Below are 26608 nucleotides of genomic sequence, written 5' to 3' on the forward strand. Positions count from 1 at the left end.
TTGTGCTTGGTTCTCTCCACAGAACACAGGGTGATGAAGGGAGCAGCAGCCAAAGCTCCACGTGGTTCGGTGAAGAGTCCTGGTCCGATCAGGCGCATCAAGTCTCCTACTGAATCGAGTGAGCTCATTATTATGTCACCCACATTGTAACGCTTCCTGTTTAAAGTACAGCAGAAAACTGACCTCACCTTGTTCTATGAATCAAAACAAAGAGAAAAATAAAACCAGGCCATTTCCGTTTGCTGTGAAAAGAACTCCTACATACAACATAGAACTGACCTTTGACCTTACTCTGTAGGGAATGGTTAACATAGAGATGGATTTCTCCTTTAGGATCAATAGTGTGTGATAGGAGATGGCTAAACATATCACTCATGCTTGCTTCCAGTGAGCAAATTGCAGAGGTGCTAATGAGGGAAACAGATATATCTTTATTTTGTTTGACTATAATCTGAATTTTGTTGTCTGGAATTTGACAAAAGGCAGAGAAAGAGTTAAAATCCTGGTTCCCATCTGTGTTCTACTGCAAGAACTGGAGTTGGACTGTTTTTACTGGGGGGTCCAAACAACATCAACTCCTTAATCTCACTACAACACCTCATAAAACCCTTTAATACTTGAGAATGGGGACAGTTAAAATCCAGCCTTTGTTCACTGAGGGTAATCTGATGAGATTTAGAATAATGTTGCTATTGCAGATTCTTAAAAAAAAAAAAAAATCATGAATAAAACATGAAAAGTAAACAAAGGCAGTGTAAACAGCTTTCAGCTGTTTGTTTGACAATCAGGCATTTTTAACATTTAATAATATCCAGGAGGCAATAGAACATAATAGAGACACTGGTGCCTGCTCGTGCTTGAATCTTTTATGTGAACAGCAGCTTTTAACACTAGTAAACAGTGCTATACCTCTTTGTTACAATGCTGTCTGAGTTTATAGAGCTGCACAGCTGAACAGTTGGTGCTGTGAAATCTGAAGCTGTCTTCTTTGACAGCTTTCACGTAAACTATGAACACCGGAGAAAAAAAAGCACACTCTGAAAGATATAGGGTGTCAATATTTTTCTCATGTCTCACATAACCGGTTAAAATTTTGCACGTTAGATTATATATACAGTATATATTGTAGAACTGCTTTAATTCTCCCTCTGGTTATTGCTACGTGTTCTTAAAGCCTGTATAAGTATGAGCAGTGTGACTGTGTCTCTCAAACAGTTGAAAGAGAGAGCAGATGAGTTATTAAGTCCCCTGGAGGATAAATGCAGAGTTGATGCTCAGAGCTGACAGGGTGGTAGCAGCAGGTAGTACACGCACCACTTTACGCGATAGGTGGGAGGGTGCTGGCGTCTCCGGCACCGCGGGGTCTCTCAGTCCTTCAGCGGTCTTGAATATTTTATTGATTACTGACGGGGCTGATGGCCTTTAAAACAGCAGATGGTTGGCCAGCATGCTGGGGAGGCAGTAAATTGTTGAGTGTTAACCACCTCTGTGATACCTGAGAGGTCAGCAGGGCGAGAACGGGGAAATGTATGTGACGACTCGCCTACTGGGATTACTACTTGTAAATAAAGCTTCAAGAGTTTAAATTATTCAAAAAGACAGAAGGGAGGGGGGGGGGGGTTTAGTATGCATGTATCACTTATCATGCTGCATGCATTTTGCTATGAGTCTGTGTGAGGTTGAAATAAATCTTTCAGGATCTTATATCTTTTCCAACGACTTAACATTATGAATTAAAAGCCGTAAAAATAAAAGACCATACAAAGCCAATTAAATGCATCCATTTTAGTGTATGTTTCAGTTTCCTGGCATGAATTTAAAGCATATGCAAATTCTGCCCATTATGACAGAAAGTGATTTTTATTTTAGTCAATATTGGCATCACTATTGAAATACAGATATCTATATAGATTCTGGCTAAAGCACCTCACTGTGAAATTATAATCAACCATGAATACTATAAAGTACTCTATGTTGCCATCTGAATTGATACAGTATCACAAAAACGAATATCGCGATATTCAATATTTTCTTACACCCCTAGTTATATCAGTGTAAAACATATCTAATTTACAGAACAGTTGCCTCTGACATCTAAAAAACAACTACTTGTATCAGGGTGCACTGGGTTTAATGAGTTGAATGCATTGAAGGTGTGTTTGCCATGGCCCTGGGATGAAAGCCCACAATGAAACAAAGTCATCTTCAGTTAAACACCATCGCCACACTTTTCTACAGAGGATGAATAAACCCTCTCAAATGTAGAAATCTAGAGACAAAACCTGGACAATGTGGGCAACTGCCGTATAGAGAGAAAAGGCTTCTCTTTCTCTGCTGCAGCTGAATGTTTGGTCTCTAAATAAAAAAACCTCTGTTCAGCATGTGCAGGAGAGCTGCTCACGTTTAGATATACTGATTTTAAGATCTCAAAATAATAGGACTTGTAATTTCAGGTTTGTCTTTTAAAGTGTTTCAAACAGCTCGTAAAGTCTTACATTTGTAAATCTGGCTGAGTGGTTAAATGGAGCCAGTGGCATTAAGTTGGTTAACAATGAAGCGTTGTGTTTTCAACACTCGCTGGCTCAAAGTTACACTGGCCATCTGGCTCATAGACTTCACAATTCTTTTCATCTCTTTATAGATAAAAAAAAAAACTTCTTTTAAAGCACTTAACACACACAACTACATCACATCGCTCCGCTCTTAGATATAAACACAATGTTCCACACAGAGTGAATCCTAGCAACGTGGCAGGACGCAGAGTGGGTGAATAAAATGTCATCTAACAAACAGAGAGCTTGTCAGCCACCTAGACCTGGACCGACAGCGTCCCCCCTACGCTGAAGCCAAATGAGGCCACAGTTCAGGAATGACTTTCCTTCAGAGCCAATGAAAGAGGTCCAAGCCTCTCTTAATCCACACTACTGTTTACCTCTTTTTCTCCTGTTTCCCTCCTCCTCCTCCCTTATCCCTCCATCTCTCCCTCTCCTCTGTGGGCTCTCTCAGCCAACGGGACGGGCTCCAGCAGCCAGCTCTCCACCCCAATTTCCAAGCATTCCCCCACCTCCACCCCCAACAGTCCAGGCCTCAACAACAAGCAGAAGGTACCCGGTCCTCTCTCCCTCTCCTGACCTCTTATCTGTTTGTCCTTTTTGTCTCCAAATCCATCTTTTTTTCTTTTTTTTTTGCTCTTAAAGGGACTCAATGTAAGAATCACAAATTGCTTGTTAATAGGGACACCTGTGGCCGTTAAGTCAACGACAGTCGGCGTCCTGTTGCTCGTGCTTGTGCTCGTATTACATAGACGCGAGCGAGCATCGGTCAAAACCGTGAGGCAGCACACACAAGACTGAACGTGATTAACAAGCATCGTGTTGATTAACGTTAGCAACATTAGCCAGCTAGCTGACCAATCCCTTCAGCCTCTCGACCTTCAGAAGGCACAGGGGAGACACCCTAGTTTTGTTCTCCTGGGCCGGAGTCGTTACTCGCTCCGGAGTCCTGTCACTTCACTCGGCAGCATGGAACCAAGACACAGGAAAACCTTCCTTGGTCTTGAGGAGCTGCAGCATTTATTTCTGCCGCTGTACATTCACTTGATATTGTCAGAGCTAAACTAACTGTCTTCTGCTCCGCTGCTCGCTCGTTTCACTGCCGCTCACACTCTCTTGCTTCACCACTCACTTCCCACGTGCACACACACTCCCACAACACTAGTTCCCCCCCCCCCCCCCCCCCCCCCCCTCCCCTCGACGTCGGTCACATCACTAGATATGACTTTGCGTTTTTTGTGCTTCCGTGGAGCTTGTGTTGGAGTCTGAGTTGTGGTGGAGGCTGGTCGTTCGTTTGCCTTAGCAGACTCCATTTCTAACCAATCGTTAGCTATCCCTGTAGCTGTGCTGAAGAGAGTAGCCACACGCTAGCGCGCATGATGTCACATCCGCTAGGACACCGGCCCTTCACATTAAAAGCAGTTTACAGGCTGATAGAGGACACACAGAGGTTGCGGATGGTGTCATTTTTTAGGTTAGGTTACAACCTGTTCACACATTTGCAATAAAAAACAATTTATAAGTGTAAAAAGTTACATACAGTCCCTTTAACAGTGATTTTACATAGGTGATGTTGTCCCTCTGTGTCTGCAGGATCTCTACTTGCCCTTATCTCTGGATGATGACGACTCTCTCGGTGAATCCATGTAGACCCTCCTCCTGCAGTCTGCCTCCTTTTTTGGCCTGAAACACAGAAGTTTTTATACCTCTGCTGCTTTCCACCTTCACTCACAGTGCCACCTGTTGTCTAGGAGAACCATTCTCTGTCTCTTTTTAAGGCCTTAGCCACCAGGGCTATGACACCATTTGCTGCTTGAGAATAACACAAACACTTTTTTTTTTTCTCATCTGTTTCGACCACGTTGTAACAATCAGCTCACTCATGTTCAGTTTCTATGTGGAGGTTAGCCGATATTTGTCAAAAAGGGCACACGGTTCACTGACCAGCAGATTTCACGGTGTAAAAAAATCCACTTTGGTCTCAAGCATTTTGTTAAAGGATGTACTCTGACTTAAATATTTTCACACAATTCCAAGCAGCAAATGGATATTTTTAGGGGTGTTAGTCAGAGCTGACTCAACTTTTTTATCACTTGTATTCGTGACGTTCCTCCATGTCCTCCTGTCCTACGGTTAAAGGTGTGAATGGCTCCTTGTCAGAGGAAATCTGCTCAGCCAGATGAATTCTTTCTAACCCGCTGTAAATACTGTGTATAGCTATCCATCATAACGTCTCAGCCCAATGTCCATTGCTGTGCTTCCATAACGTCACTACGATGTCCGTCTTAACATGATACAGGGTACGGTCAAAGTAGAAGAAGAGCCAACAAAGTGAAGTCGCACCACAGAGGGCGAGGATGAGTGGGATGCAGCTCCCGACTGAGGAGGATTATCAGAAGCCAACGCCTCCTCAATTCATGTTCCCAACTGAATATATAAACAAGAGGATTATAAAACCACCATAACAATGGTGGCCTCAAAATCCTTATGTTGGCAATAATTGGCATTCATCTTGTCTAAATCAGGGACAAGGAAATAAGTATGTAAGAAAAAGCATCCCACGTAGCCCTCAGTGAAGTCTTTGTGTTGGTGATTCCTCCATTTTGACCCTCTACATAGACATTAGGCTATACATGGTGTGTTTTAGATTTTCACAAACTGCAGTGCATGATATTGATGAATGATTATGAAACTTTGGGCATGTAAAAAGTTGATTTGATGGACCTAATGGTGCATAAAAAACAACCAAAGGAAAAAAATATTAGGCCCATTTTTTTAACACACCTTCAGTATCCAATCTTAATAATTCCCTTTTAGGCCAGGTTATCACTTGTGGTAACGTTTTATAGTACGATATGTGAAATTCAAAGATAAATAAATAAATAAAGGCCTCAAAGCCAAAGTATGATGTTTGAAGTATGATAATGATTTTTAGACCAAGAATTATAGAAAAGGGAAAATATGTAACTTTATTAATATTCTGGAGGAAGCACACCTGGAGATTTATGCATGTTGCTTTCATCAAAATAACGTTGAGATTAAATCACAAATCGTGCTCATCTGAGGGAGTTTTATCAGGGCGCTAAACAGTAGTGGGCTTTCTCCTATTTTGCATGGCTCAGCATAGTTCTCAGATACTGGGGAGATGAAAACGTAACGGTTGTCTAAATCTATGTGTGGGTTTTAAATTTTTATAAAGTTTTATTAATTTATATCGAGGGTACTTGTCTAGGATTTCTTTCTAGTCGCTTACATGATGAGCTCTTAACACTTTTTTCAAGCCTCTGTGTGCAACTTTTTACGGCCATGTTTGTTTTTCTATCGTCACGACTTGCATCGTGTGTCTTTGCAAATCTACTGAAAAGAGTTTTTCTCAGATCTTTGCAGGGAATCGAGCTTGAGAATCGCTAAATTGGACGACACTGAAAGCACAAAGCAGGGAGCTACTTATTTATCAGACACTTTACTGTCTACTTGCCAGCATTACAATGTGTGACAATTCATTTCTCCAAAAAAAAATGCTGCACAAGTAGCATCCTTTAAATTAACATCTATGCATTCGGATTCAAGAATAGTTAAAAATAATTTATTCTTTTCTGTAGGAATGGCCTTTTTATACCCAATAGACTAATGAGAAAGGAACTAAAACAGAAATTTCCATTCAGGTAATCCATTGTGATGATGTGACAGTCTGTATGTCTAAGCTTTGAATAGCTGTTTACATCAGCCTCTTAATGCTCACCAACCTATCTGGTGCTTTCTCCTGCAGGGAGTGCTGTCACACCAGCACAATAGCTAATAATATCAGCTAATCCAACAGCAGGGATGCCTCACTTTACCCGCCATTTTGTACAAAAAGCCCATTTGTTGTCAAACTATCAGTTCTGTATAACCTTCCATGCTAATAATGTTCTTGTTTCCTCGATTTTTCTACAGCTTACTACAGCGCTACAGCATAGAAAACATTAACAGAAAACGTTGGTTGTCTTGTGTTAAACTGCCGCCACCATGTAAGATGGATGGTGTGAATCATCACCTACAGTGGTGCCTTTTTTTTTTAGATTACTGTCTTTTGATAAAAACAAAAAAAATATGAATGGGACATCGAAGGCTTGATCTTTGTTAACAGCAGTTTGTAAAACCTTTTTAAACGTCTTGAATGAGGAGGACTCCCAATACACACTTTGTTTTTTAGAGCTAGAGGACACTTTATCACGGTGTAAATATGCTCCCTTCCTCTTCTCTTTCATATGTACGCCTTTCTGATCGAATGAATGACTTTCTTTTTCTCGGAAATCTACAATGTCCTTTTTAGTGGTATTTTGCAATGTCACAGTGGCTTGTTTCAGTGCTTCATTCAGTGTATTAACCGGTATCCTTTTGCAATTAAAACAGTTGTATTTCACCTCTCTGGCCTTGGGTTTATTACAAACACTTCTACAGAGTCTCATATCTCTTTGCTTTTTTACACCTATTTCCTATTCACTGATGAATTCATAATTCAGTAGTTTGTGTGTTCATATTGTATATGTGCAACACCAATGGCACAGGCTCAATGTGTGCTATGAATCTATTGAGACGTATAAATAGATGAAAGATTGGTGAGTTAAAAATAGTATTGTGTTCATGTGGAGATCACTACATAACCATCTTCATCACCATGGGAACAGGAAATCTGTCTCTCACATTTTCAGCGGGGGCCAAAATCTCAAACAACAGCTGAACTGTCAACATTGTCACATAATCATATACTATTGAATGTGATGCGTCATGCTCTTTTGTCTATATCATCAACAACTCTAACAATTAGCAACCTAACTGAAATCACGACTTTCAAATTTGCACGCGGCATGAAGAGCCAAATACCTGTGTGGGGTATAGTATGTGGCCCAGGTTTTTTGTTAATTGATAAAATATCAAATATAATTTCATAGTTCTGTAATTAAAGAAAACATCAGAAATACTGAGGACAGTTTGAGTGTACATTAATTCTACAGCGACCCAGTAATCCATTTATCCATACATGTGATATGGAATATAAGACTAATGTTCATCTACTGTATAGTGATCACATATTCACATATGATGTGCCAAGCTGAAGTCCAGATGATAAGATACATATGCAACATCTTAAAGAGGACCTATTATGCTTAATTTCAGGTGCATACTTGTATTTTGGGTTTCTACTAGAACATGTTTACATGCTTTAATGTTAAAAAAACGTTATACTTTTCTCATACCGGCTGTGCTGCGGCACCTCTTTTCACCCTCTGACTGAAACGCTCTGTTTGAGCTCCTGCCCACTACCTTCTGAAAAGCCCATTTCTAGTAACTCCTACTGTATAAAGACACACAGTTACCTTAAAGAGTGTCCTGCCATCTGCTGGCTATGATGTGTGCATGCTGTAATTTCTCAAATCTGAGGAGTTGAAGCTTCACTAAAATTATTTAAATTCCAATAAAATTGACTTCTTGACTCAATGAAATCCACTTTTAGATTGGCATCCTGCCAAACTTAAAGAAAGATAAACAGGAGCTAAAATGTTATTAGTCACTATCTCACAGGCTACTGTAAATGTTTAACACAGGCACTGATAAGCCACACAAGTGTTTTCATTTATTCTGGCTGATTAGACGAAGCTCAGCCAATCGCAATGCACGACCGCAGCTTCAGTTACACTGCGCATATGTCATACCCCATACCCCAAGACCCATGAGGCTGGGTCACGGGCGGCCGTGACCCAGCCTCCATTCCGTAGGCCTTGGTGATACACACCCACGCAGTCCTGAGAAGAGGTCTAATCAGACAGATAAACTGAAAACAACATACTGTGTTCGTTGGTAGTATGCACTATGAAACAGTTAAAGCGATGTATTTTGCAGTATGGTAGACCAGGATTTAGTCTTAAAACCAGCTCAAAACAAAGACAAATTTTTTTTTTTTTGTTTATGTTATGTTTGTGTACTTTATAAGATACTGCATGGTTTGAACTATTTATTCTGACAGCTAATAGTGAAGTAAGACAAACAGGATCATCAACGAGGGGAGACGGGAAAATGTAAAACATTGCACAACAAAATTTACTCGAACTGCTTTTTCAGTTTGTTCACTGACCGGCTGGCGAGCAAACTATGCCTGCGGGGGATTTTTTTGAGGCTTTTCAACTCAAAAGACAGATAAACACAGGTTCCTGTTAATTTTATAATGGACATTCATGTTGTGATATTTAAATAAACTATCTGTCAACAAGGAAATAAAAGCCCCTCGTCTACGAGTCTCTTGAGAGGTAGCGACCCCAGCAGGCGTTAGCTAGCTGTCACTGCAGTTTGTAGAGCTTCTAAACTCCAAAAACCGTGGAGCAAATGTTAGATTCGCCATCTAATATTTTATTATTGGAAACATTCAAAATCTACACCGTTGATTTCTCGGCTCAAAAATTTTCAGAAGTGAATTTAATGAAGAAATAGCTACGAAAAATTTAAAATATTAGCCGTTTTTGGCTGCTCTTGTTGTGACTATAGACTGTACCGTTCCAGTGCTTTGCATTGTAGGATACAGTGGGAGAGGTAGACTGGTCAAATGCATACTGGAGATTTTTTCCAAATCAATATGACATCCGGGTATTTTTGGCAAACTGTAGATTTTGCTTTTGTTCGCATACTGCATACTACATGCTACATTTTGGCCAAATCAATACGTACTACTAGTATAGTATAATTTTTCTGTAACTGCCCTTTAAAGTTACTACAGAAGTGAGGCTGCATGATGTCACAGGGTTGTCTGTGTTATTAACTCAGATTAAATATGTTATTCTCCATTTTAAGTAGCTCATTTGGTTCTTTCATGATTTATTTCAGGTAGACTAGAATAAAATACTTAATATCACTCAAAACAAGCAAGCATGCAGTTTATTCGCCATTCTGCCAAAATGATCATTTATGAGACATGTAGCCATTTGGTCTTTGAATGGTGAATAAGACAGGGAACTGTTAGCATCTGAGCAGCCACATAGGTGTTGTCAGTCAATCTGTCTGATTAGACCTCTTCTCAGGACTGTGTGGACGTCTTCCTGAGTCTCCAATCAATGCTCCGGCCACCTTCAACCTGAGCAGAGGTCTAATCAGCCAATATCTGAAAACACCTGTGTGGGTGTGTAGAGAGGCTTTAGTTTAAACTCAAGCCAATAGTAGAAGAATAGCTCTGGTAAACAGGCTTTGTAGAAAGATATTCATATTTGTAATTCCTGAGGCCTAGAAACAGTCTAATCAATATTTGTGAACAATACTGATACTGATGGCATTGTGATAGAAAATCCTGAACAGCTCAGTTGACATTGTGGACTCGTATTTTGTGCCAGAGAATGTACCCATATTCCAAATACTTTGTGGTTTTACAGTCGACCCACGGATCAGATTTCACATAATGAGGACATTAAAGGTTAAAGGTCACCGCCCTCTGGCTTCCAGAGAAATTGTTTCATGTTCACAAATATTGGCTGGGCAGATATTTCTCTTTGACCTGTCCTGTTCTAATCTAAGTAAAACACAGTATCCATTATATATATCACTAAATTCGAAAAGTGTGAATCTCTGGTAATAGCCCCAGGAGGCTGTAATGTTTCTTAATACAACCTACAATACTAAAGCTTTGGACAGAGTGTAGCTACAACATAGTGAAACAATAATGGAGCAATGTGTGGAGCCTTATAGCGGTGAGGTTGACAATGTACAGTTTGTCCTCAGGGTGGCAGTAGATGACGGGACATGAGGTTAAACTCTCTGTGGAAAGTTTGATGTCAGTCACAGTATCAGTTTGTATATTTGTATGTTTGGCCTGAATAAAAGCTCATGGATTAATAAAAGATTTATCCTCAAGTGAGCATGAATGTACTCAATAAATGCCATAAAAATCTGCACATTACATTTTGATGTTTCTTGTGTGCATGTATAATTTCCATAAACATTTGGCCAGTAGATGATGACAGAATTTTCTCTGGACTACAAATGGTTGGCAGAGCAGACCAACTGACTTAATCATAAATCCTAATAAATCATCCTTAGACCCTGCTGAGTGGGCTAATAGGCCTAAACGACTTAAAATGCATGGAGCCCCGTGTTCAATGAATAGCCATATAAATAAATTGTTTATAATATATTTAAACTATGTAAATTGTGAAATAATGGAACAAAACCATTTAATTTTAACAGCTGTATGTGTATTTATTGCATAATGCCATTATTCCCAGTCACAGTTAGTCATGTCATTTTCCATTTCAAAATGTCTCCTCACATGACAGTAGTGATGTCACCAGGTACCATTTCCTCACCTTTCAGCCAATCACATGCGCCCTGCCTGTCTTAAGCAAGAAAGCTCAACAAATGCTACCAAATTTAGCCAGTTAGCTCCTGTTAGTCGGTTTCAAAGTGAGGAGCTGATGTTAAACGCAGCGCGTCAAGAAATACAAAGAAATAACAAGTGACATAGAATACAAGTGTCACTGGGAATAATGGCATTATGAAATAAAAACAGACTTTTGAATAAGAATAATTATATAATGAAACTAAACTGAACCCCAATAGACTAATAAACCTGCAATAAATGGGTTTTTTTTGGCCACTTTGGGGCTCCATAACTACGAGGGAAGCCCCCAGATTTGTGATTTGTGATATTTGGCTATAAAAGAAATTGACTTGACTTGAGGGACGTAATTAACTAACACTATATTGAATTGACCATTTAAATATTGAAAGACGTTTTAAAAGATTTAGAATAGTGACAACTATGTTCATAATTTGCCCAAGAAGTGGGAGTTCTGCGATGGCTTCGCATTTGTTTTTTCATGTCTAACTAGGATGACATTTTCTGTGAACATATACATTACCACAAAGAAGAGACCCTTTGACATTGGTGACCCCTTGACCCTTTCCCTAGTTCCACCATCAGACCACACATTGGCTGCACTTTTATAACTAATCAGCCATTTACCCAGTGTAATGATTGTGAAAGGGACAACTATACATTATTAGGCCTTACTGGTGGTCTTCTTTTTAAATAGGTTCATGCCATACACTGCGTGACATGATCTTTTCCTATCTCTCAAACGCGCCTTTTCTCATGAACTTGTGATCATATCTGAAACTTCCTGTGGGTCCTTCTCACATCACTTAATCCAAATGATTAACTTTAATTTTTAGGATGTTCTTCTTCCTGTCTGTTGAGCTCCTGCATGGATTTACCTTATTACTGTTGGCTCCCTGCTCACATTCTTCTTCAGCACTAAGTTTCATAGCTGACAAGATTTGTGTGTCTGTGGGAATCAAAGTGCCTCTTGTGCTCATTTAAACTTTAAGCTCAGACCACTGAGAGTTTGCCAGATTGTCTTACCACAGTTCACTTAGCTTATTATAGTTGCGTTTGTTCATTTTGACTGACCTCCGGCTAACTGGAAGATTTTTTTTTGTATTATTAGTGAGGCAAAACAAATGATTTAATAGAGATAGACGTGACAAAACAATCAGCAGTGAGACATTACTGTAAATAGAAGTTTTCTATTGTTATTGTGAAAGAACAGACACTGAACAGGACAAGTTTTAACTTGTCAACTTATTCATAGTTTCACCTAGGAGTTGTTGGGTGGTGGGAGTAAAGGTATTCAATTTCAGTCCCCCCTTCCCTCCCTTTTTATGAGCCTTTGCATAACACCTCCCGCTGCACAGAGGTGCTCGTCAGACCAGTTCTTAGGCAGTGTTTGTGTGCATACGTACGTGTTCGGGGAAGTCCTCGCAGCCAGAAGCTCAAACTCAAGAAACTGGATTTGGTTCTGAGAAAGGCGTAACAGACTGTTGTTTTATTTAACAGATCTTTTTTACAGAAATGTGGGTTTGATTTGAACACATCAAACAGGAACACTAAGAGGAGGTTGACTGTGTTTGAGTTCACCACAGGTGAGAGTGTTTCCTTTATGTTTTTAGAATTTATACTACAAGCTTACACTTCTTGATGTAACATTTGTATACATTTTGCTTCACTGTGGTTTCATGGTATTACCTATATGCCGTTTATTGTGTTTTATTTGATTAATAACCATCACTTCAATACTTTATGAGACATCTATCTTCAGTTCCTTTCTTGCCTCAAACCCTTACCCCTAATCTTCCCTACAAAATGACATGTGCTGACTTGTGTTAATGGGGGTGTTCTTCTATCTCTGCATTCATTCAATGCTTTACTAACAGGTTTTCTTAGGTACAAGTCAGTACAAACTCCTCTTTAAAAGATTAAATATTTAAACATGGCTGCGGCTCGATGGTATCTTTTGTGTTATCTGACCTGATGTGTTTCGTTTTCTTGCTGTGACACCACTGAAAAAGACTAAAACACTTTCAACCGTGTCCCTAACATCACCACCGTGTGCCGGCACGTATGATGGAAATGTTTGGAATGTGAACTGCTGTCACCTTTACACAGATTATAAAGATTAAACACAGAATATGAGACCAAATACTGCAAGTGGACGTTGTCGATGGAAGAAAGAAACTTTTTACAGACATGTGTTACCCTTATGGTCCACTAAAGAAGAGCAAATAACCAACCAAAAATAACCTGCCTGACCACATTAGCCAGGAACTCTCAAACAGATAACACACACACAATCACAACCTTGTCTGCCCTCTTACCCAGAGAATGATTTAGTTTCTCAATTAGAAAATGTGGTAGCTATGACCTCTTGAAGGTATTTCACTCCTTATTTCTAATGTCAGGTTAAACGATAACACCAGGAGGTAATAAAATCCAATAGTGAATAGGACAAACACAGTCTGGGTGTGGCTTTAACAATGTGTATACAGAAACAGGCCACTTGTGTGTGGGAGGTAGATACAGGCAGGTGAAGCACCTTGAAACTTCCTTATTGTGGAGCAGGACGGAAGAAGTGTCTTTTCTGAGTAGTACAGTAGACATTTGTTGTTCTTTTACTCTCCATTTCTTTTCTCTTCTCCAGGATATCTCTAGTAGCCTATTTTGTTCACATTTACATCCAAGACATTACCACCTATTTCAATTTTGTGCTTTTCCAGTTCCAGACATTTAATATTTCTCTGCTTGTCAGGTCTGGTTAATTTGCTGCCCTCTCTCTACACTATAGATGTATCTAGGGCTGTAACTAATGACTATTTTCATTGTCGATTAATCTATCGATTGTTTTTCTTGATTAATTGATTAGTTGTTTAGTCTATAAAATGTCAGAAAATGGTAAAAAATATCTATCAGTGTCTCCCAAAGTGCGAGATGATGTCCTCAAATGTCTTGTTACGTCCAGAACTCAAAGATATTCAGTTTACTGTCATAGAGAAGTAAAGAAACTGGAAAATATTCACATTTAAGAAGCTGGAATCAGCGAATTTTGACTTATTTTTTCTTTCAAAAATGACTCAAACCAATTCACTGAATAGTTGACATCTTATTGATTAATCGATTAATCATTGCAGCTCTATCTGCAGAGTTATACATTCCTTGATTATTTTTTTGATAAATGATTTGACTTCTAAAGATATACACATTTGTTTGGGTCTTCTTGTGAAGAACAAACTTCCTCGTTCCTCATTTTCTTGCTGTTTCCAGTAAATTAAATTCAGTATGCTGTAACGTGTAATTCTTGGCAAACATTAAATATCAAGATTTATCCAAAATGATTATATTGGCACGTATTGTCCAAACGCAGCCCTGAGCGGTCAGTGTGAGGGGACAAAAAGATCATGAGTTAAAATAGCGTCATTCTCCAGAGAATACAGCTGTGTTGCTCATCATAAATACAGTTATTCTTTTTGAGGCAAAATCCACAATTCATGTTATTCATTACTATACTTGACAGTTTAGATCAAAACTGATCCACAAATTGCCAATTACACATGTGGCTGTCTGTTGTTGATGTGACGTGTAATTATTTTGTTTTTCTGTCAGTCTTGATAGATTAATAAAAAGTAAACATTTGCAGCACACCAAGTTATTAAACATACTGTAAGTTTACAACAATTGTTAACTTTGGTGAGATACCTTTTAGAAGTGTAGCTTTCCATCTGTGGGCTCTTGATATACTGTATTTACAGCCTAGTTTTAGTAAAGATGGATATTTCCGTTTTTAAAATGCTGTAAATTACATTTTATATCTTAACCACAGTGGCTCATCAGTGGACCTAAACTGTCTGGAGGGACTCTGGGTCACAGAGCAGTCTGCTGTTTCCTGGGAATAATTATAGTGTAGAGTTTTATATCCTGCAGGCTTCACCCGAAACTTAGTCAGACGTTGGGGGGAAATCCTCCCCACATAAAGCTCTACTAAACACTGTATAAAGTCAGACAACGTCTGGTGTCTGTCGTCACTCTACAGCTGTGAGGCTTCAGCGTCTGGACCATGTTCTCCTCTGCTACCCCGTTCAAAAACCAGCAGTACCCTGAGCTGAAGAAGGACTGTATCAACGACAAGACGCTGTTTGAGGATCCAGAGTTCCCAGCCAGCAACACATCCCTGTATTTTAAGAAACCACCTCCTGGTTATGTGGAGTGGAAACGACCTGGGGTGAGTGGCACAGGTGGTGGAGGTCCAGTGGGGCATGAAATTATTGCTGCAAATGATCATAGTCATATTTTACTGTAGGTAGCATGTAAATGTAATTATTTTTATCACTGGGTTTGACACATTCAGTGTAGAGCAGATGACTGAGGCATAGTTAAAGCAAAAAGGTCACTGCACCTCCAACACCACACTTTTCTGTGGCGTTATTCTGAAGATTAAAGAACTGAGAAAAAGTGTGTTAAGTTGCTCACATTCACTTTTCTGTTGTAGGAGATCAGCAATGACCCCCATCTGTTTGTGGAGGGCATCAGCTCCCATGACCTGAACCAGGGGGTTGTGGGAAACTGCTGGTTTGTTGCAGCCTGCTCCTGCCTGGCTTTGAAACCACACCTCTGGAAGCAGGTGAGTTCACAGAATACATGTTGGTAACCAAATATTAATAGGGCTTATATACTGTAGCTCTGAGGAGCAAACTGCAGGACAGGTACAGCAGCACTGAGGTAAATGGTTCGGGTTAATCAGCTGACATCATAGGTCAAATCAAGACAGCAGGAATTCACCTGAGAGGGAGTTCACGCATTGTTTAACCCAGCAAAACCAGATTCCTTTGCCAAAATGACTGATCCGTTTGTCTTTGCTGGTAGATTGTATCATCTAAGCTACACTGTTGTACTATTTCTATAAATCTTAACACTTCTAATGTGAAATATCAGGGGATGCAGGGTTGGACCCAAACACAAAGTCCAAATGAAACAGGAGGCAGGCAGGTAACAGGGAACACCAGCACAGGGAAAACTAGACACTAAGAAGAAGCACTGAAACACTACATGAAAAGACATACAGACAAAGAACAGAAGGAACTGGGCTGGTAAATGTAGTGAATGACTGATTGGGGAAGTGGGAACAGGTGAGCAGGAGATGACTGCAGGACTAACAAGGGACACGTGAAACTAATCAAGGCGGGGCAGACAGTCCAAACTGGTGGGAAAACTCACAAAGACAGGAAGTGAAGTGATCTGAAATGAGAGGAGAGGTGTGTAACAAAATAAATCACTAAATCACTAAACATGAGTGATATGAATAAATGAAACAGAGAAAAACATAACCTCAGGAGCAGGGTGGATTATGACATTTACATGAACCAAAATAGGGCAATTTGACAATTATGGAAGAGGAACCAATGAAGGATCAAATGTCAGCAATGTCACATATTCTGATCTTATCTATTAATAAGTTGTTTCTGGTTTCACAAAGTGCTGTATTCACCCCAAAAACTTCAGTTTGCGATATTTGTTTACAATATTATAAGCAAACTTATAAGTTTAAGTTCTTAAAGCCATAAATACCTTCAGCTGATTAACATCATTTACAATATTTTGATTCTGAACTGCAACAGGGAGTTTATGAAATTATATTGCATAACAAAAGTATATTGCACCCTTGTGTAATATTCAATTCAGCAGCATGTACACCCATAGGTTCTGATATTACTCCAGAGCTTTTCTACTTTGCTCTAAATGCTGTACTATACACTCAATACTTTGTTGTACTTAACGTGCAAAGATATAATTACATGGTTTTGCTTTCATTCAAATCTCTCATTTACATCCCATTAGGGACCATTTGCCATTTCCCTGAGCCACAAAACTAACCGCTTCTCCAATGGACAATGATTCATTATTTCCACTGGTATTTGTTGCATTGTGTTTTGTTTGTGTGTTTCCAGGTAATTCCTGACCACAAAGGGCAGGAGTGGGATCCCAAACACCCAGAGAGCTACTCTGGGATCTTCCACTTTCAGTTCTGGGTGTTTGGAGAATGGGTGGACGTGGTGGTGGACGACCGGCTGCCTACCATCAACGGTGAACTCATCTACTGTCACTCTAAGGACAACAATGAGTTCTGGAGTGCTCTGCTGGAGAAGGCCTACGCCAAGTCAGTACACTTAAACCTGCACACTGTCCCTTTTGCAGAAATATATTTTTTATTTATTTAGTTATTGTATTTATATCAAGCTGTTATGATAAAAAAAATAAATAAATAAATAAAAGCTTATATTATTAATGATTATCATTATATTAAAATATTATGAATTGCAACAAAAACTACTACTACTGCAAATATATGTCATACTACCAGAAGTACCACAAACTACTAATACATTTGCAGTGCATAATATAATAAAACAACTATTGCTGCTTTCTATACAAAATATATAAGATTTTGGAAATGCATGTTGTATCATGTAATAATTGTTGCAGAAAAATTACAATATATTGGCAATATGTTAGTATGTACAGTATAAGAAAATTCAAATATGTGGAGTCCATTCTTGTGTTCGATATACACTGCTCAAAAAAATTAAGGGAACACTTTATCATCACAGTATAACACCAAGTCAGTTAAACTTCAGAGATATCAATCCGTCCATTTTGGAAGCACAAGCGATTGTGAATCACTTTCACCTGCTTTGGTGCAAATGAAAGTGACAACAGGTGCAATGGAGAGGCAAAAGTAAGACATCCCCCAAAAAGGGAATGGTTTTGCATTTGGTGGCCACAGACAATTGCTCTCTCCTCATCCTTCCTGACTGATTCTTCTCTAGTTTTGTGTTCTGCTAGTGTCCTTGTCACTACATGTAGTATGAGGCAGTACCTGCAGCCCAAACAGGTAGCACAGGTAGTCCAGCTCCTCCAGGATGGCACATCCATACGTGCCGTCGCAAGGTTTGCTGTGTTCCTCCCAGCACAGTTTCAAGAGCATGGAGGAGATACCAGGAGACCGGCCGTTACACGAGGAGGGCTGGACAGGGCTGTAGAAGGGCATCAACCCAGCAGCAGGACCGGTATCTGCTCCTTTTTGCAAGGAGGAACAGGAGGAGCACTGCCAGAGCCCTACAAAATGGTCAGAAACATGCACACTAGTAGCCTGCTGAAGATCAAACTGTCAGAAACAGACCCCATGAGGGTTGCATGAGGGCCTGACATCCTCTAGTGGGACCTATGCTCAGAGCCCAGCACAGTGCAGCTCGATTGGCATTCGCCAAAGAACACCAGAATTGGCAGGGTCGCCATTGGCGCCCCGTTCTCTCTCACAGATGAGAGCAGGTTCACACTGAGCATATGTGACAGGCCTGAAAGAGTCTGGAGACGCGGTGGTGAATATTATGCTGCCTGCAACATCATCCAGCATGAGAGCCAATTCTAGTGTTCTCTGGTGAATGCCAATCGAGCTGCACGGTGCTGGGCTGTGAGCACAGATCCCACTAGAGGACGTCGGGCCCTCATGCCACCCTCATGGAGTCTGTTTCTGACAGTTTGGTCAGAAACATGCACACTAGTAGCCTGCTGAAGGTCATTTTGTAGGCCTGTTCCTCCTCGCACAAAGGAGCAGATACCGGTCCTGCTGCTGGGTTGATGCCCTTCTATGGCCATGTCCAGCCCTCCTCATGTAACGGCCGGTCTCCTGGTATCTACTTCATGCTCTTGAGACTGTGCTGGGAGACACAGCAAACCTTCTTGTGACCGCACGTATGGATGTGCCATCCTGGAGGAGCTGGACTTTCATTTGCACCAATGGTGAAAGTGATTCACAATCACTTGTGCTTCCTAAATGGACAGATTGATATCCCTGAGGTTTAACTGACTTTGTGTTATACTGTAATGATTGAAGTGTTCCCTTAATTTTTTTGAGCAGTGTATATATTTTCATATTTCTGTAATTTGTAACTAAACTTGTGCCCCCTCTGTGTCCAGGCTGTCTGGCTGCTATGAGTCCCTGGAGGGGGGAAACACCGGAGACGCTGTGGTGGACTTCAGTGGAGCGGTGGCTGAAGCCATCGACCTGGAGACAGGAGCTTACTACAAGGACCAGGAAAAACAAGACCAGCTGTTTGAGGATCTGCTAAAGGTTTACGACCGTGGAGGAATCATAAGCTGCTCCATTAAGGTCTGTGGTCTTTGTGAATATTTCCTTCTTTAATTGCCTCTATACTTCAGAAAAACTGACCAGTTGTTTTTTATAATTTCATCAGGCACAGCCTCATGAGATTGAAGCGAGGATGGCAAATGGGCTGGTGAAAGGCCACGCGTACTCGGTAACTGCAGTGAAGAAAGTGCGTTTGGGTCACGGGCTGCTGGCCTACTTCAAGAACGAAACCATTCCTCTGATCCGCATGAGGAACCCCTGGGGCCAGACGGAGTGGAAAGGAGCCTGGAGTGACAGGTGAGTTAATTTTTTCTCTACTGTTGTACTTCTGACCAACCTGTCTACAGGGTAAATTCTTTGTCAAGCAAAATTCAAACTTCTTGTAGACACATTTTATGACTCAAAATGTAGTTCGCTAACCATCTTAAGTTGCTTTTCTTGCTGTATGTCAGCTCTGTGGAATGGTCAAAGATTGGTGATACGGAGAGGGGCAACCTTGGCATCACAGTAGAGGACGATGGCGAGTTCTGGTGAGTGATTACAAGAAGTTCCTCCAATCAAACCAGTCCACCTGTGGAGTTTATCTCCTCTTCCAGAGTGTAATAATGCATTTTCTGTCCACATCCACAGGATGTCCTTCACAGACTGGTGCAAGTTCTTCACAGAAGCAGATGCTTGCCGTCTCATCAATACATCAGTCTTCAGTGTCCATAAGCAGTGGCATGAGGTCGTGCACTATGGGAGCTGGACCAAAAACGCAGAGCCGCTTTTAAACCGCTGCGGTGGCTGTGCCAACCACAAGCCCACATTCCTGCAGAACCCACAGGTATACTGCAGGCTCCTGATGGACTCCTCACATCACCTGTGTTCACATGTTTACTATACATGCATATTAAATCCTTTTCAACTTCTTTTACAGTTCTTGTTTGATGTGACAAAGGAGGTAGATGAGGTCTTAATCGCCTTGCAACAGAAAGACCTGAAGAGCCACAGAAAATACGGTCAAGGAGAAAATCTAAGCATTGGCTTCATTGTCTTGAGGGTAACACTTCCACCATACTTCTTTTATACTTTATTGGTCTAATGAATGTTAGATAATTGACCTATAACTGCATGTTGCATGAGGTTAAATAGCAGTAAAAGATTTGAAGGACGTGTGACCAGAGATGAGTTCATTACAGAGGAAATGGTGGTAGTCAAAGGTCAACTTATTTGTGGGGGAAAACAGGGGGATTTCATCACATTTTGGCTTTGTTTTCGGTCAAAGAATTTGGCTTCGTTTGACTTTTCAACTCATTTTTTGAACATTGAACAGTTGTTGGGCGATTTTAATGACAGGCAGACATTACTTGATAGGTTTATCAGAAGCAAAACAGACCATTTCAACAAGAGGCTGAATTGTACATGATTAAACACGACAAATGCACATACTTTAGTTGATTGTTCCAAGCTGGAAAACGGAGTGGAAGCAAACACAGTTAGTGACAACTTCTTCTAAACTCCTAGTAAGGTACTCTAAGAGTTCAGTCGCCTGTGTTTTAATCTAGTACAGATATAAATATCATGCATTATTGGCAAATGTGGTGGTTGGTGGCCATGCATTTACATTCCCTCTAAGTTACAATATATTATACTTGAAACCACAACCTCACAAAAAAGCCAAAAAAAGTACTTCATATGTAGAGTTATACAACAGAGAGTATTATGTCTAGAATTGCAGCAATTATAAAGACAAATAAAACTCAGTAATGTTTTTTCTGTAGAGGTCTAAACGGAGCCAATGCAGTCCTCTCCTGCAGCTGTAAAACTTGCCCAACTAGATTTTATTGTATACTTGCTGGGATTAGATTGTCACATTCAAATGAGGTTATGTAACCGTACGCGGCAAAACTGACATCACATTTCCCGTAATGTGATTTACTTGTCAGAGACCTGGCTAAGTTCAAACACACACTCTATACACTCTTATCGCACTGACAGAAGTGCTGCCAAAGGGGCAGCTTCTGGACAGCAGTAAATGCTGGTGCCACAAGGAGCATGTGATTCAGAAAGCAGCACACAGACTGTTGAACTGCTGTGAGTCTGAACCTGGATTTAACACTTGTCGACTACCGTCATCATAAGTGATGTATCCTCCTCCTTCATCTGATGGACTCCAGACACGGTGTCCAAAGTCTCTGCTTTTTATGTGTTCACCGACTACGTTTTCCTGTTTGAGTATAGTTTTAATTTGATCAAATTACCAATTATGAACCAAAATACATGTTGAAAATATGTATCAGTGGACATCTGGGGGCATCCCAGCCACTCAGTGAAAGCCTATAGGAGGACTAGGATTATTATGTTAAACTATGACTGGCTGTTAACTACTCAAACAAGGATTTGCAGAATAACCCTGTTTTTTCTGTTTACCTAATTGCCACACCTTTCATTTTACCAGTGCAAGAATCATATTACTCTGTGTGCTTTCAATAACACTGTAATAGACACTTAAATTCAAGTTTCATACATTATTCTACCACCAGGAGGCAGAAGAATCTTTGTAGGCAGCAAATAGTAAACTATTACTCCTCTAGATACGGTTTAAACCTTTAAAATGTATCTGTATTAAATAAGATTAGATTGACTTTATTGTCCACCTCAGTGGAAATTTGTCTTTGGCTTCTCCCAAACTACCGCAAAGTACCGCAAAGATACATACAATGCACATAACCATTAAAAACATACAGAACAGTATACAATATACAACAGTGCAAATTGGCAGTTAGCAGCAATTAAGTTATACTGCTTAAATAACACAAGAGATGCAGTCATTCTGTGTCCAATGCCTGTATGACACAGGGATTAAAAGACTTCTACGCCTATATTATATTTATTCTAAGTGCATGTAGTATGCACACATTGCATTGTGCATACATTTTGGATGACATGTAGTAACACACGTCAAACCTGTATTAGTCTCACTGTCCCTCCTCTCCAGACACATTTCCAGCTCTCCAAATTAAACCATTGCCATTTTTCATCCGTCCACCCTATGCCCTCAGACTTTCCCTCTTTCCCTAAAGAGATTGCCACAGCCATCCACACACCCGTTCCCACTTCCACACCAACACCTGCATCTCATTCCCTGATCAGCCACGCACGCTCCACATATTGGTCCACCTCCTTTGTCAGTTCAGTAGAGTTGTAATGCTGTTTTTTGTCAGTCTGTTATCTGCCTGTGGGCGTCTGGTGGATGGATGAAAAATGGCTTTGATTTGGAGAGCTAGCGGCTGTAGCTCAGTGGTTTGAGTGGGTCGTCAATTAACCTCAAGGTTATTGGTTCGATCCCTGACTCCTACTGTCTGCATGTAGAAGTGTCTTTGAGCGAAACACCCCCTAAGTTGGTCCTCGGGCGCTTTACAGCAGCCCACTGCTCCTAAGGATGGGTTAAATGCAGAGGTCAAATTTCATGTATGTACCTGTGTGTATATGATGAATCTGATAAAGTTTAGAAATCTGTCCGGAGAGGAGGGACAGAGAGACCAACTGTGGCATCACAGTTTTATTATATTTGGGATATGATGTTTACACAGAACAGTTATTCATGTACATTTTCACATGATTTTAACAGAATCCCAGTTTCTGATTATCAGTTGTTTTGATTTTTCACCATTTAAGCCACTTTGTTCTGCACCAACAATGAATGTTCAAAAACCTGAATAGGGTGCCACAGTGTCGTGGTTTCTGTTGGAGTAGGGGATAACATGTTCTTGCAAACACATTACCAGGGTACTGCAAAAAACCCAATCATAACCACCATACTTTAGTGCACATGTAAATGCATGTAACTCTCAAAAGTCAGTTATTTGTGAAGTGATTTTTAAATAAAGCCTGATTCGTTTTCCTTTACCAGGTGGAACTGAACAGGAAGTACCGGATGCACGACATCCTGACCCAGCAGGTTGTGGAGACGTCCACCTACATCAACGCTCGGGCAGTGTTCATGAGAAGCACGCTCCCAAAGGGCCGCTACATCATCATCCCCACCACATTCAAGCCGTATGAGCTGGGGGATTACATGATCCGAGTTTTCACAGACGTGGACTCAGGCTGCAGGTAAGACCGTGGTGATGGAGGTGTGTGATGTCGAACCAGCAAATCATCAGCTTGGTTGCGATTTATGTTGTCAGACAGAAATGTAACATTCACATATCTTACAAGGTCTTGAGAGACACTGCGGGGAAAGCGAGAACACAGCTGTTTTTTGTCTGTTCAATTCAGACACTAATGGATGGATTATATCCAAGGAAAGCACTCAAATGACTGCTTTGGAGAATGGAGACTATACAATTACACTAAATCACTTACAAAGGAACTAACACCGATCTCCTACTGCTTTTCTTGGCCACAGATTTTGTTTTGCCGGATTTCATTTCTAACGTTCTTGTTGACAGACCTAAACACAGAGCCACATCCAAGCTGGCTAGTCCAACCAGTGTTGTGTCTGTGAAACATGAGCATAATGTCCCTTCCCATGTCGTCCAATTTCATGATAGCAAGAGGGCAGAGTACCAAGATATAGTAAGTACTCTATAAATTCTCCTCTGCTCTCTCAGGGAGTTGACCGAGGATAAGCCGAGGGTGAGATGCTGGAGTTCATTCGTCGGATACCCACAAGCTCTGACTCACGTCTACGTCCATGGAGCCGAGGGGCTGCAGAACCAGGACAACACAGGAGGTTAGAGTCAGACTTTTACACCCAAATCTACTCCTCGGTGTGATCGTCCAATGATATGGTTTGCTGAGATGGATCTTTACATGTTTGTGATGCAGGTGCGGACCCCTATGTGATCATATACTGTGAGGGCAAATCAGTGCGATCCACCATCAAGACGGACACCCTGCAACCAGAGTTTACAACCAGCGGCATTTTCTACAGGAAGAAGCCCAGAAAGCCCATAACTGTGGAGGTAAGATGGAATCCCTCATGGTCCCGATGACTGTAATTAATGTCAGTAACCGGCAGTGGAAAGGGATCGTGGGTCACTGTCCCGTGGAAACTATGTATTGCCAAAATGTCAACTTTTCAGACTCAGACTCATTTTAAGCACAAAGAAAAAGACATTGTTCAATAATCTGATGTGTTTTGAAATGGTTTTGGAAGCATAAGAGGGAAGAGAAATTCCTTCAATTTATCTTAAAAAATTAAAAAGAATAAAATTCAGAGATATATTACTACCAAGTAACTTGTATTTGCTGCCCCAAATATACTTGTTAAAAGCAGGTTTTAATGTTTTTATATATATAAAAAAAACAAGATTTATGGATCTTTTGCTGTTTTTGATGGTTGTTCTGACACAGCAAAACAAACAATGCTCTTGTAACAAAACTAGTGCTTGAATATTATTATCTTAACAGTATTAGTTTCAATGATGTCAATGACAATTCTTTCATAAACAAAAAAAAAATACAAAAACTGAATATATACTAATTACAAAACCACAGTTCCTCCCAGTTTTTTAGTTACATTTTTTATGCTTTTTTAAAATTATTTAAAAAAAAAAAAATTCAGTGCTCACAATAACTAATAATAAGGATAAAAATGAAAAGATTGAATCCATAAACTAGAAAATCTGACATGGGTTACAACTGACAGGTGTAATGTCAGCTTGTACCTGGCTGTAATTGAGAGCATCTTTGCCTGATGACCTTATCGGTCAGCACAATCAAATCAGAGTCACCTTTGTCCCTCCGTCAAAGCAGATGATCTATGGTTATTCTGTAATATGTGACGGTTAAAACTCTTAAATACATTTATTACTTGACTGGTGTTCTTCAGGTGTGGAACAGCAACGCAGTGAAGGACGAGTTCATGGGCCAGGTGGTGTTGTCCGGGTCGGTGAAGGACCCCGACGGCCCCCAGAGGCTCCAGCTTAGGAAGGGGGGACGCCACATGGCCGACGAGATGCCCGGTAACATCACTCTGAGGATTGTCACTTCTACTCAGCTGACTGCCATGTGATCTCATCACTGACCTGAGCGAGGGCTGAATCTCTTTCAGTGCTGAACATTTTATTTGACATGTGCCCAAGCGCCAAAAACAGTTGTGGTTCGAACTGTTCTCTACTGCTGGATGTCCATGTTTGTGTGTGATTTTATACTTTTATTTGCACGTTGGTGAATTGTTTGCAAAGTTGAGAGCTGAGCAGGGCACTGTTGGACCGGCTGAATGTCAATTCCTGTCATTTTTTTATCAAAATGTTTAATCTTTATTACTTTTTAAATCATTTATGTGTAACTTATAAAATATTTTTATATTGACGTTTTGCAAGTTGCTTGTAAAGATATCATTCCTTTTTATGTTACACTATAGATACTGTGAGTGATATGGCAGTAATTTGTCATCAAGTCTTAACATACATTATCATTTTGTCACTTTTTATGCAGAAAACCTTAAAACATGTACAACACATAATGTATCATCTATTTCTGTAATGCATCTTCTGCTCCTTTCTTCCATCAGTTCATATCATCATGTTTTATTCTCATTAAGAAAATGCAAGACACTGAATGACATAAAGAATTAAAAAACTTAAGAATCACAATAGACTGCAAGCATTAACACAACTCTGGTTTTCTTCCTCTTTTTATTTCAGTCCAGTTCCCAAACTGCGATATTTTGTTTGTTTTTTTACACTCAAGACACAGCCATGCACGATTCAAAGTTCAAAAAGTCTATTGCTTCAACCACAATTAAAAATAGTTTATCCAAAACCTCATTTCCCCGTCACTCGTTTGTCCTTTTTCAAAGATGGGGAAAGGCCTGCTGAGGTATGCCAGATGGATCAGCAGTTTTACAAAGCTAGACAATAATAAGAGTAATAATAATAATAATGATAATAATTTAAAAAGTAACATTTTTTGTCTTTGTTCCATTCTCATGATACACATTAATAGAGGAATTTTTCACACCACGTGTACAGGTTTACACATTCAGAAGATAGGAATGTACAGGAGCAACCACAGAAAAGGGGCACGTCAGCGGCGTCTCTTGTCACCTTTGTGCTCATAGTTCAGACCTGTACATTGGGGGGGGGGCGAGGCCCCGACGTCCCAGGGGCCCGGCGAAGCTTCCTGTCAGGCCACCCACACCTACCGCACACACACATACATGTACTAACACTCAGCAGTGGTACTCAGGACAGACTGTGTGGGCCCGCACACAGAGCGCTGCATTCATCGGCTCTCTGTCCACATGAAGGAGTGTCCCATAAAGCCGGAGCCGGATCCAGGAGTGCAGAGACAGCGTGTGTGTTTTTCTCTTTTTTCATTTTCAGGGTGCAAAACATTTATCGATACATACCATAGAGCAACCTGAATATTGTCATTTTAAGTTACATGATTCTGAAAAAAGGGGGTGGGGGAGGGTTTTTTCCCATCATATTTACATACATACATACATATCCTAACAATCTTAACCTATTTGAAGATGAGATACAGTGTATAAGTTGTTTTACATGCATGGATTCTGTTGCATCCTCCTGTCTAACATCCTTCATCTTCTGTACATCTGCT

The 26608-nt window shown here is 40.3% G+C and overlaps 2 protein-coding genes across 3 annotated transcripts in view; both read left to right on the forward strand.

Annotated features, from left to right (window-relative positions):
* LOC119475816 (neuronal migration protein doublecortin-like) overlaps window positions 1–6957 on the forward strand; it is a 29061-nt gene extending 22104 nt beyond the window's left edge. The window contains exons 5-7 of the mRNA XM_037748871.1: window positions 23–118; window positions 3007–3104; window positions 4146–6957. Coding sequence (XP_037604799.1) covers window positions 23–118; window positions 3007–3104; window positions 4146–4202 — 251 coding nt within the window. The 3' untranslated portion in view covers window positions 4203–6957. The remainder of the gene's footprint in view (window positions 1–22; window positions 119–3006; window positions 3105–4145) is intronic.
* A 5318-nt stretch (window positions 6958–12275) lies between these two features.
* On the forward strand, window positions 12276–25812 carry LOC119476032 (calpain-5-like). 2 transcript variants are annotated; one of them, XM_037749208.1, is made up of 13 exons: window positions 12276–12497; window positions 14939–15127; window positions 15395–15526; window positions 16851–17059; window positions 18880–19072; window positions 19158–19348; window positions 19504–19581; window positions 19682–19877; window positions 19971–20093; window positions 22947–23149; window positions 23650–23771; window positions 23867–24003; window positions 24873–25812. In XM_037749208.1, exons 2-13 carry the CDS (start codon window positions 14963–14965, stop codon window positions 25053–25055), a joined length of 1932 nt encoding a protein of 643 aa, XP_037605136.1. In that variant the 5' UTR covers window positions 12276–12497; window positions 14939–14962; the 3' UTR covers window positions 25056–25812. The 2 variants fall into 2 exon arrangements, with proteins under 2 accessions (XP_037605136.1, XP_037605137.1); XM_037749209.1 differs by lacking the exon at window positions 12276–12497 and adding an exon at window positions 13402–13499.
* The last annotated feature ends 796 nt before the right edge of the window (window positions 25813–26608 follow it).

The sequence above is a fragment of the Sebastes umbrosus genome, chromosome 17 (assembly GCF_015220745.1).
Source record: "Sebastes umbrosus isolate fSebUmb1 chromosome 17, fSebUmb1.pri, whole genome shotgun sequence".
Taxonomy (NCBI): Eukaryota; Metazoa; Chordata; class Actinopteri; order Perciformes; family Sebastidae; genus Sebastes; species Sebastes umbrosus.

What these genes read in the sequence shown, in the direction of transcription:
- LOC119476032 (XM_037749208.1), top strand. Translation starts at nt 14,963, where the DNA reads ATGTTCTCCTCTGCTACCCCGTTCAAAAACCAGCAGTACCCTGAGCTG. An exon ending in TGGAGTGGAAACGACCTGGG is followed by an intron (nt 15,128 to 15,394) that starts GTGAGTGGCACA and finishes TTTCTGTTGTAG; the next exon opens with GAGATCAGCAATGACCCCCA. An exon ending in CATTCCTGCAGAACCCACAG is followed by an intron (nt 19,878 to 19,970) that starts GTATACTGCAGG and finishes CTTCTTTTACAG; the next exon opens with TTCTTGTTTGATGTGACAAA.